Genomic DNA, 13,106 nt, shown 5'->3' with positions numbered 1-13,106 from the left:
ATTCCGCTATCGTAATATTCCATTGTGAGATACGTGATAATCAGAATTTTTTGCTTCATCTTGTTGATTTTCATATTCCTTTCTCATTTCTAGTTTCTCATTTATTTTTAACAAAATTCTGTCCGTAAATATAAATGGCTTGCTGTTCCTATACTCGTAAAGAAAATAAATTCGAGGCCTTAAACGCGAACTTCAACGTGAATTTCTCGGTATATGATAAAATTTGAACCGACTGCGTAATTCCTCTTTATGAAACTTTTCTCTCAATTTTGCAAAAAATCCGCTTCCTGTTCTCATCTTTCGCTTACCTCGTTTCATCTCTCGAACCCGTTAGTGCTCTTTGCTCTCTATGCTGTTCGAAATAAGCCACGCTAACAGCGCCGACGAATACATCTCTTTAATGTTTAAAGAAGTTACTAACAACGTACTGTTCGTACTGTGATATGGTATCCTTTAAAATTAAGGGAAACCCATTTTGGCCTCTTTAATCGCCGTATTTATGCGCTTGTGCTTGTCTCTTTAAGCCGTTTTGCAAAGGTAATTCATTAAAAGGAGGAAATTCGTTTAAAATTAAAAGATTCTCCTGGATAAAAGAACCGTGGAATTCTTCGTATGTTTAGGGGCAAAAAGTAAGTTATTAATTTAAAATTAATTTTTAAAGACACAGATAGAAATGATTAATGCATGCATAAATGCATGTGCAAATTATCAAATCATGTTATACTTTCCTGCGAATGAAGATACATAAATATGTATTTAAAATTATATATAAATATCGAACGTTTTAATTAAATTAATATATCCGTAACGTCGTTTTAACGTATGGAAAGCAATAACGAGACAAAAATTATAATGATAATAACTTCGGAATCATAGAATACCCGCAGAATTTTCGAGCAATTAATTCTCTACGCAGAACAAATATCGTCTACTAACTAGAAATATTTACAGTGTCACGTTAAACGACCTCACACTTTTGATCCTTAATGGAGCCCTTTTTTGTGATAATTTAAACTTCGTTGAAAGCACGAAACGCTTGGTCTATTTTAAAACGCGATGCAACGTCAATGCCCACTTTTCTTGGTGAGTGTAGTCGAAATTACGCTTTCGCATATGTAGAGCGTACGGAAACGGAGACACAGTGTCGCTGCAATCATTCTCTTCCGGCGTAAAGTCAAGCGTGAACGAGTGGTACAATGGAGCAGAGACGAAAGCTACTACGAGCCAGCTCCTCCATCTTCTATCGCCATTCAAACTTCTGCTAGAATTTCCATAATAATTATTGCGTCTGCATTGGAAATAGTTAGCCTGTGGTTCGAGCTACTTGTACGCGTAACGCCCACGTTTTATTTACCGCCATAATTCTCTGGCATTTTTCATTTTCGCTCGATATATTTTAATTTTGTAGAGAACGTAATTTATTTACAAATGTAGAACTCAGAGCAACGTCGATCCACGGCTCGTTTTTTTCCAGACAAGCAAAACGACGTTTTGGCTTCCTGGTTTTCTGCTCAATATATTTCAACCCTTTTGACAGAATGAAATTTAGCTAGAAAATTACAAATGAGCAACTCGTAACGAAAACGGACCTCCTCCGCGTTTGCCTTCTTTTAAGAAAACAAAAGGATACTCTAGTACCTTTAGTTTCAACATGTATATTTAAATTTTCTAATAAAATATTCACATCGCAGAGAAACCGCGTTCACTTAAATAAATTAGATAGAATTTCATAGCGAAGATAATTTCCATAGAATCTATCGATTTTCAGTCAAATGAGTCAAGGCACAGATCAACCTTTTGATTTTCACTAAATTAATTCCTACGCTTTGGTAAAAGCCACATAGTGTTATTAGAAATCGATGAAAATGCGTGAATGTTTATGATCGTTAGTATGGCTGTCGATTTCATAAGAAGATTGTAAATATCGTTTTCCATCGTCAATTTACCGCTAGTTCGTGCATCATATTTTAGTAACACATTCGCGTATTGTTAATAAAAATCCTGCAAGCTGTCCACGTACTTATGAGCAGCAGTATACGCTTTCACGTCGTGGCGGGTTTCCGGCTCGTAAGTTGGCGAACTGGCATTAAAGTTTATTACCCGTGGGACGATGTAGTATCTGTCGTTATCGTCGGACAGTCAATTATCGCGCGATTAAATGGGCTTTTCGCGTGTGCACTTTGATTTCGATTTAATCTCCTTCTCGCGTGAACAAAATCGAAATTTTACGAAAGCGATACAGCGGCTACCAACGTCTCTTACGTTAATGGATTTCTCGTTACATCTATTTTTTGGTATCGAGCGAGAGCAACTCGAAAATATTATTTTAATCACTATCTTTTGTACGATATCAGTAACGCGAAATACGAAAGTGCGTATAGTCGGGTAATAACAAAACTCGTGTAAAAAACGGTGAATAATTCGATACATTTTAAATGCTTGTTCCGAAATGAAAATTTTCTTGCCTCTGAGATAGAGAAACTCGTCTATTTTACTGTGGAAACAACATTAATTGTACAAATTAAAATCAAATATCTTGAAATTAAATGATTCAAAATCGAGATCACGTACGAGCAAATGAGTCGCGTGAAGATTAAATATAATTTCAATACAATAAATAGTACAATTAGTTAAACTTAATGAATAAATTACTTAAATACAATAAACGATGCCGATCGATCTATTGTAAATCGTTGTGTAATATTTCTACAAACATTGATAGAAAAACAAGTCTTAAATCTCATCGTAATGGGCTGTTTCAATAAAACAGTTGCTTAAGTGATAGAGAGCTCTAGATTTCAATGGCTTTCCCAATTAAACGACATACCATTAGTTGCAATCTATATTCTATGGCATGGTATCATCCAATCGAAATGAAGGTGTAAATCGAATTTTAACGAAAGTATACAAGCTAAATCCACGATAATCTATTTAAATCGACTTCTCGTTCATTAATTAAACACACGAACGATGTTCGTTGTATTTTATTCTCTTTTCCATTCTCTATCGTGAATAATTTCATCACGTTTCAATTCCTATGATATCCGTAACGCAGCAACTGAATATATCAACAATTTCGAAATGTTATTTTTCGAAACGCGATTACATTAATTGTACTAATGATCAATAATATTAATGAAAATGAACAACGAAAACAACTTTTGCTTTTAATAAATAAAATTCCGTCGTTGATAATAAAAAAGGGAAAAAAAGACGGAAGATCGTAATCGTTTATAATAATAATCATGGTGTCTAAGCAAAATCAGTTAAGCTATGACGTGAATTTTTATAATTTAACTTTTTAAATTTGTGTTATAACAGCTATAGACTGACTTCTATTCTGAATATTCTGGTACGTTAATTTAAAGCACGATACTCATTTCCAATATTCATATTTCATATCGCTTTATTGTTTCTCCTCTTCGTTCTCTATTATGGATATTTTGTCAGTGAACATTAAACAGTGAATAATTAAACAGTGAACAATTTCAATATACGAGATATGGTATCTAATACAGCAAAGACCAATTTTATTCCGATGTTGTAGGACTTCGTTACTGGTCTCAGCATACTGTCTCGTGGTTCCATCGACGAGAAGCTGCGCTGGACGTTTTCCCTTTACGACATCAATGGCGACGGTTGCATCACAAGGGAGGAAATGACGGACATCGTGACAGCTGTATACGAGCTGATGGGGAAATTTTCTGACCCGAATATGGACCACGAAGGTGTGCGAGAGAAAGTAGATCGAATGTTTCAGGTATGAATTTTTCCCTGTTGTGCAGATTTCCTTATCGTGCAGATATTCATGCGTGAACTTTGATCAAAGTTCGATTAAAGTTTGCACAACGGTAGTAGATTACGTTACATTATTGTGCTTGTATATTACATATTACAGCAATACGTTAATTAGAAACTTAATGTGCAACCCTTGGTACATAGTTAAATTCATAAACCTTCCCTGGAGGACGATTCGATATAAACTTCGGTATAAAGCGGAATTTAAAATATCATAAATCAAAAAGCAATTTTAAAATACATCGCGATAAATTAAATTAAAAAACTTTCGCGGCAAAGAAGAACATTGCTTGCGGTTAAATTACAGTTAGCGAAGTACAGAACTTCAAAGTTTCAAAACACAAATCGCTACTTTACAACATTTCTTACGAGTTATTTAATATAAAATGAAATTTTGTCTTACATCTGTACATACTATTCTTCTAATTTTCTCCATATAACATTACTCTTGTGCCATGTTTCATGAACATCGGAAGCATATTCGTTCCATACACCATCTGGCAAAGCACCAGCTGTATTGTCTGAAAACTACGTATATAGAAATATTGTAAAAGAAAAGTTATAATTATTTTCTTCTTATTGTGCATTCATCATTCCCGTCGAAATTACTTTGTTAGCTTTAATATTAAATTAAAAAGAACAGATATATATATATATATAGTTCCAACATAGATCGAGCAACAGTATAATATTTTCTCATTTGAACACGTTCGTTTGAAATTGTTACAAGTATACATCGTACAATCGTGTTACAAGAAATTCCGATTTTTACCTTTGTACAAAGTACATCAAACAGCTTAACCTATATAGTTGACAATTAATTTGTCGAATTGAAGAGTCGCTGGTATAGTGCGACAACTAGAAAATCGATCAGCTACTCGATGATCTTTCATCGTAGAAGGTAACAATAGACAGAAAGTTTTCACAGGCTTTGACAAGCTTGTTCGTTCACTTTGACGAAGGAAAACGAGTGCTCGTAAAGCATCCAGTCGATTTCAATGATGCAAGGAAAAGCCTTTCTTTTTAGCGACTGTCACATTGTTAGCCGCGAATGACAATGTCTGTGATGATGTACTCGTACCCTTGTCTCTGTTATCTTTTTTCTACGTCGAATAAAAGGCGATTCGTTTCAGCGAGACAATTTTGGTGCGGACCCCATACCACTGATTTATCAGAAAGGAGTTGCTGTTATCCTTCGTCTTGAGATGTTCTCAATTTCAACTAAATATTTTTCGAAAGGGAAGATAAATATATCATAGTATTATTACAATCATTCTTTTTTACTAATACTTTTTTTTACTAATTAGCAAGAGTAACATTCAACAAGTAAGTGTATCAAAGCACGTGCATATTCAAATATTTAGAAAATCTTTTAAATACGTAATATAATCGTATTAGTAATTATGAAAATGGCCTAATCGCGAGTTAAAAACTAGATTGGGGTTATTACATTGTAATAACATGGAACATCTTTTAATATACATATCAAATAAATTGGATAGATTACATTGCAATAAATTGAAATGCAAAATGAAGTTCATACTGGTACAGTTAAAGCAAAATATATACTTACACTAAATATCACTAAATATTGTTTTCTTTCAGAATTATTTCAAGCTTTGCCGATATTATTATAATATTCGACTCTCATTACAGTGATGCTGAAATCTTAGAATGTTTCATACAGTACATACGATATACACATAAAAATTTTCTACGACAAACGTTCACAGTTCGAAGTGGCTTTCGTCAGCCACTGTATATGTACGTGGAGTAAACGAATTAACAAGCAATTCAACGGTAAAATACTATAATTATTTGTTGCATAATCAATTGATAATTTCCAATCTTCGTCTCGAGTGCTTGCTGTAGCTTGATCATGTTTATGCGCAAACGTCATGAATGTTAAACTTCTGCCAAGAGGAATGGTAACGCGAATTTATTGGCGAAGCTCGTACGAAATCCAAGGGTAAACGGCTTGTTTACGGCTACCGGTTTTCGCGTTCACATATGCATGCACATATATGCACAAAGAGCTAAGAGAACTAACAAACACGAACCGGGGGATGAGTGGCGAGGAAACTAGTACGATTCTAACGTGAAATCGCATTGCAAAACATACACTGACGTGCACTGACTAAATGTCCAAAGTTCTCTAAGCGCTTCGTAGTCTATACTTTTCAAATCTTGTTGCTAAAGCTACCGAACTTCGCCGTGTTCATTCGACAAAATGTTCGCTAGTTCTATGAAATTCAGGAATATAAACGCTTCATTCGACGCGAGATCAATGAAACTTGGAGATAAAGTATATCTTTTACTTTCGTTATAACCGGATTATCGATTTTTACATATTTATATCAGGCGTGAAAAAAGAAAAAAACACAAGAACGAACGTAAGCTTAAAAGTATATGGTCGTATGCTTGGAACTAGACAAGAGAAAATTATATGAATCCTAGCAATCTATTCGTTGCAATCATATTCTTAACATTATTTCCGATACTCTTATCGACTTTTTATTAAATCTACACGAGATACGGACGTTAGAAATATTCTTATACATCAACACCTAATTTTTCGATTTTCCTATGACCTACAAAACAGATGTATTCTTGCATTTTCGACGAACGAGGACAGAAGCAACCGGCAGCAACACAGAATTGCCAATTTAAAGTTTGTTCCTCCACGATACAAAAGAAGAATACGAAGTTTAAAGTGGTTGATATTTCGTTTCTATCGATTACTTTTCTTCATCGGTATCCAATACCAGTACACTTTACTGTCCAACGTGTCCGAATGAATTACTGTACTTCTTTATAGGTATTGTACTTCCATAAGAAACTGAAAAAAGGATATTATACTACAAGTTTGTACTTGTATAAGAATTGTTTCGTTGAAAATACATAAGCGTATATACGTATCTACGTAGTCCAAATTCGCAATCCTAATAACGAAATAGCAAACGTATCCGCATTGAAACTCTGACGACACCTTTGTCACATCGGCGCTCTTCCTCCTTCCGGTATACGATTCCGGGTTTCAACAAACGACGATGACGCTTCGTGGTACGGTAGATTCAATCGGTGCTAATTAATCAGTGAGAAAGCAGATGTAACTGATGTGAGCTGCGCCATACGCCGTTCGTTACTCCGTATAGACTTTTAATTAAAAATGAGCAACGTATAGATCGTAGAGAAAGGACCGAGGTTTAAATCAGATCCATTGTTTCTAAAAGCCGGTACCGAGCTTTCGAGAGCTCTTTACGTCCAGTCAAACATGCGGATCATGTTATGTTTAAAAACAGGGTCAAGCGGCTTCAATGATGTACACAAATAAATTTGAATCAGTTACTTAGCGCGATGAGATATTTTCAAGATTTTAAGACTTCGAAATTTTAAATAATCGTAGATTATTGATTTCACCTAAAGCGATATTCTATATTTATGCCAGAGCTGAGTCTATTTTTAACCATTATGGGCATGATTTTGTGAAATATAGTGAAAGATCTTGAAAATGCCAATCCGCAGATGCTACAATATTACAGTTTCGGTCTGAGGATACCACACCGTAGGATCAATAACACGAGTATAAAATTACGATGTTAAAGTAAAGATGAATATTATCTGTTTTGCTATTTGATCGTCTTCGAAATTTAAGCCTAAAAATTAATTACATCCGAAATGTTTGTTCGCACGCGTATTGTAACCATTTGTAAAATTATTTCTTCCCTTAGTAACAATATCATTGTTATTTGTTCGCACAGTTATTAAATCTAGTACGAACGAAACAGTAAATTAACAATAAATAAGAAAGGCTTCTTAATTTATCGCAGGAAATTACATTATGAAAATCTATACGTTTCTAATTAATGAAATCTAAAAACATGTTTGATTGGAGAGTATCATATCATATAATATGAATATTGAATTTATGTTTGAAGAACCTACGTTTCGATAAATGTGACGGCGTCCATTATGTTATTGAATGATGCACGATAAAATGCAATATACGAATTCCAATGCACAAATTGATGAACGTAAATTTTTATTTCTCGATTTACCTCGCCAATACAGCACATGAAATAAAATATACATTACTAATAATACTCAGACGTTATTAATATTCATAATTCGACGACCTTCTATTAAAACTGCCAATTTAGCGATATCCTCTTTTTACTTAAAATTATTAAACAATACCAGTCGTTAAATAACAACAGTTATTAAATAACGTGTCGTTAGAGCTTTCGCGTGTCATTAGAAGAAAACTTTACTTGGGAAAACTGATACTGACTGCAACACAACACAATATCTACCAAGTTTAATGAAGTGTTAGCTTAGAACCATGATTAATAGTAACGTCCAAAGTAAGCTTGTTATTAAATTTCTCCTTCTAGTTTCCTAAAGTAAATCTATATCATTGAAAACTAAAATATTCCGCATTAATTTCTACTCCATGTACATAATATTTATTCTGTATAAGCGTGTGAAAGGTGTCAAAATGGCAGCGCGCTATTTAAAGGAAACAGAGAAGGAGGAAACCAAAGCATGACAGTTAAAGTGACATGTGGAAACGTAGAAGAGGAGAACAAATATCGAAGGTCGGAACAGGAAAGAATGTGTAAAATCTGCAAGAAGGATATTGGGACGTTAAAACATCTGGTGGTAGACTGCACCGGGATAGAAAGAATACAACACGAGTGTGGAAAAGATTCTGACTGGTGAAAGATAGGAACAGGAAAGGATAAGGATAGAAAGAGACGAAGAAAGAAATGGTGGAAGAAATACCCAAGATTAAAAGGTGCAATAAGCAGACGGTTAGCAATAGGGGCTGCTGACGGAAATAATAGTTTTAGAATAGGAAGAACTTCTGGCGTGCTCTGTAACTCTTACTATGTAGTAACTGGGTTAAGGATAACATAAGAATAAAGGAAGGACGAGTAAGAAGATCGGATGAGAAAATGTGTGATTAAAAGAATGGTAGGCTTTTCGTTAAGAAAATCTACGTCAAAATGAAATAAATTATTATTATTGCTATTTATTCAAAATATTGAAATCAATGAACTCTACTATGTTTGGATAAGATTTTTAATAATTTAATAAAATTATTTAGTTTTTAATCGTATCAAAAATTATACTTATACATATACAGGTCAATTCAATTTGTTGAAAGTTTATATTATTATTGTTATATTAATATTATTATACAATATTATTATTCAATATATTGCAATCAAAGTTTGAAGGATATTTTAATTTTAATTTTGTGAGACTTACGCACTGCATATATGAGACGCGTGATTATTATAAGTGTCACTTTCCATTATCCAGGGGAAATTCTGTATAAACACAGCGTACTATCGATTAGCAATAAGCTAGTATCCGTGGCATTCGATTTCTATAGTTTGCGAAACACGGTTCTCGAATTACACACGAGCTTTGCAGATACCATCCTTTTGTCTTCAACCATTTCTCCTAGAATACTAATGAGCACCAACGTTTTCAGCATAGTGTGTAACGTTTCAACGTAGTTTGAACTTTACATTCAGTCAAAGCATTAGCCACTTACGCAAAAGTTTACGTTCTCTATTTCGGACGTTTAACATCATTAATTATCAAATTTGTAAGGGTTAAAGGAAACTTGGAAATTTTACAAAATACCATTAACTTTAAAAGTTTCATAAAATAACAGATATTTTCAGCGCATTAAAAACTGAAACGTACCGATAATAAAGTTTCTTATGAAATTATTATCGCTCTCGCGTGATACAAAATTACTTGCTCTCTCCAAATTTCATACAATTGTAGGATCTGGATGGAGCATGAAGTGAAAATGTTACGCAAATTCTTAAGTTTCCTCTTTGTATTGAATTCAATAATGTAAATTCATGAGAAAAAAATTGCAAGTAAAATGTTGCGTTAACGTAACTTTTATCTCTAACACGTTAACTATTAATTAATGTAGGTTTGGTGTTGATAATTAATCGATTTCACAGATTCGATTATACTTAGCATATTTCTCCGCCTCGTACAACACGTCTTAACACACAGCATACAGTCTATTAACACGTGGTCGACTTCTAAGCAAAAGAGCGTCGTTAAAAGTCGTACCAACTTAGCTTGTAGTAACTAGCGATCATGCCAACTTAACTTTTCTCAACATTAACTACCCAATAGTCATCGATTATGGTAAGTATTTTAGAATAATTAAAATAAAATAAAATTCATGGATAACATTGTCAAAGAATGAAAAGTATTCAAAGGCAGCATAATTGAGGCATCTATTTGAGCTTCTAGGTCAAAATATAGTAAACTGAAAAAGTTTTCCGAACTTTTCTTCGTGTTACAATAGATAAATATATTAGGCTGTTCGAGAAGTGTCTTTCTTTCGCAAACGTGCTTTTTACAACAGTGCACCTTCATACAAACGTGAAACGTGTTTATCTCAACAGAACAAAATGGATCGTACGTAATTCGACAAAATAATATAAAACAAAAAACGTTGTGCAGTAAACGATTATTTCCTCATAAAACGAAAGAAACTTTTCGGATAACCTAATACATACAATGCATCTACATGCATACATATGTCGTGAACCGTAGACCTTTTTTGCACGACAACATATTTGCGATAGATTATAGTATTTTGTTTCTTTTTCATGAGAAATTACTAAAAAGCGAATATTAATATTTGTATTTCTTTTGTCTTCCTTCATTTTAAGTATACTTCGTATTTTCTCGATAAGAACAATAAGAATGATTTACTTTATACCTCCACTGGAAATTTGTAGCCTGCGTCAGAAATGAAACGGAACTGATTTTCCATATTTTGACAAGGAACAATTATGCTTTATTCGATATTTTTCTTCAAGTCGACGAGGGATGCAATACTTTTCATGACAAGGTAATACTTAACAGACTCGTACATAACACGAAGAGAAGTTCACGGAAATCTTTTCATACCAACGTATTTCAAATTCGCGTTGACAATCAACGTGTTATCGGGTCAAACAAATGGATTCTGTTCGTACAAGGATTTAGATTCCGTAAAATTAGAGCGATCCTTTCGTCACATTCTATCCAGCCGTAGAGAATTGAGAAAGAACATGAATATTTACGATTGTTGCAGAAGATGGATGGGAACAAAGATGGAGTGGTGACGCTGTCGGAATTCTTAGAAGCGTGTCGCGCCGATCCCGATATTTCAACGAGTATGGCTGCTTTGGACACGGCCTTCTGACACTCGGCGCGACCACGATACATGCCATGGACCTAAAGAGTTTCTGTTGATTTAGGAATATATCGCTCAACGTTGTACCTTATCTCCTGGACCAGGGGAATTTCCTCAAGGTTATTACGAAGATTTCGACCGAGAGATAGACTCGGCGAATCTCGAAATTTCGACGTCGAAACGCCTCGAAGGAAAACGATGTACGATTACGAACGAATGATGTATGATCCGGTTGGACAAAAGCGTCTATTATTAAGTGAAATTCGTAGCGTTTATCAGGTGAAATTCAAAGACGATGTTTGGATGTATCGGATTCTTTCTACGTAGATTTATTCAATAACGTATACAGAGTGGGGCAAAATTCAGGTTTGAAAATGAAGCGAAAATCAGGAATAACAAAATTACGTTAGAGGCTTCGTTTTCGAGGAAAATACATTTGAAAATCAATCTAGCACGCGTACAATCGATTGATGACTGGCGTTATACAATAGATCTCGCTGCAGACAACTACCTACTGTCACTGTTCTTGTACACGATACAATGTCAACTGTCAGTTTCTACCGGGCAAGAGACATGGCGATGATCGTATATAATTTTTGCATTGGAAGCTTATGGTGGAAATACATCCGCTGCACCCTGTATACCATGCGATATGTCGCGTCACGTATTTTCAATTAGCGTTACAATTCGGTCATTGTCGAGCATGTAATACCGTAGTTCTGCCGGAACGTCGATCAGATTTCCCACTTCTGAACCGATCTAGCCACTTGGAAACAATATTCTCAGCTACAGCAGCGTCTCTATAAACGATACATATCTTTTTTACTGTTTGTACGACATTTCTTCCCATTTATATTAGCAGTGCGTCGAATGACGAAAATGCATCTTATTTTCCTTCGTCTTTACTTTTAAAGTAAACACGTTCCAATTGCAGAGAAAGACGCGTTAACCAGTTAACAGCGGAATTTAGTTTTAAATGTTTCATACAGGCAATGACGAGAATACACGTCGAACGCAGGGCAAAAGCTTATAAAAATTTTACGAAAAAAGTAGAACGAAACGGGGGAGGATCACATTTTTATTCGATAAAAGATTCACAATTCGTATTATTAAAAATTTAAAAATTGCCACAAAATAAAATAATTCGGGGAATAGCCGATATACGCAGTGAAGTACAGAGATGGGGATACATTGGAGAAAATAATCAACTGAATTTATAAAGAGCAACACATTATTCGAAGCATAACATGGAGAATAATCAAATAATCAAACTGTTTTTTTTATAAAATACACAACAGTTTTACTGAAGGTATAAAGAAAACGTACCGCTAAATGTCATTTATGTTACTTTTTACTAAGATTTTGAATTTTTACAGTAAATGGTAATTGTTCAGTTCACATGACGAGTATACGCGTCAACCGCAGAGAAATAAAGTTTTGGATTGACGTGTATACAGGTTGAAGGCAGTTAGCTGGTTAAAATGTCAGAATGCGGCGAAACGTTAGAGAACGTGTAACACGTGCTTCATTTTGAAATGGTGACGTTTCACACGTTCATCACGTCGCTGTGGAAAAACGCTACGAACTTTTGTTCCAACCTACACACTTTTTTTTCTGTAACATGGTCGCGTTAAAGAAACCTTTGAAACCGAAGATCACGAAATGGTCCTAAGAATAGAAGAGATTGTACTTTCGATATTCGTAGTTCTAGTTGTCCAGTGTGCGTTTCGCTAGGTAAGGGAGGATTAGATGAGAGATGAATAAGAAAAGCGTTAAACGAAAAAAAAAACAAAAAACAGATAATATACCATATGGTCGTTAGTAGTTATGATCGGAACTTGTTGCGAACTGTGTCCGACAGTTCACTTTTTAAAGAACGCGCGCTACAAACGATGAACAAATATGCAAATTTAGAGAAAGCAAAAATAATAAAATGAGGAAAGAAGCAACTGTGCCATCGAGACTTGACGTAAATTGTACGTGGCATTCGGCATTATTCGTGCCAAAAAATACATATATTATAGTTCTATAGAAAAGGTATAAAAGAAAGGAAGAAACACAGACATTTGTGTGGAAATAA

The 13,106-nt window shown here is 34.4% G+C and overlaps 1 protein-coding gene across 2 annotated transcripts in view; it reads left to right on the top strand.

Moving 5' to 3' along the window:
* Positions 1 to 13,106, top strand: part of LOC122567113 (Kv channel-interacting protein 1-like) — a 171,819-nt gene extending 158,713 nt beyond the window's left edge. For both annotated transcript variants that reach the window (XM_043725338.1, XM_043725344.1), the window contains exons 6-7: positions 3,548 to 3,760; positions 10,925 to 13,106. In XM_043725338.1, coding sequence (XP_043581273.1) covers positions 3,548 to 3,760; positions 10,925 to 11,035 — 324 coding nt within the window. In that variant the 3' untranslated portion in view covers positions 11,036 to 13,106. The remainder of the gene's footprint in view (positions 1 to 3,547; positions 3,761 to 10,924) is intronic.

Source organism: Bombus pyrosoma, linkage group LG1, assembly GCF_014825855.1.
Source record: "Bombus pyrosoma isolate SC7728 linkage group LG1, ASM1482585v1, whole genome shotgun sequence".
Taxonomy (NCBI): domain Eukaryota; kingdom Metazoa; phylum Arthropoda; class Insecta; order Hymenoptera; family Apidae; genus Bombus; species Bombus pyrosoma.
The sequence above is the reverse complement of the archived record's forward strand: the minus strand, read 5'-3'. Positions and strand labels throughout refer to the sequence as shown.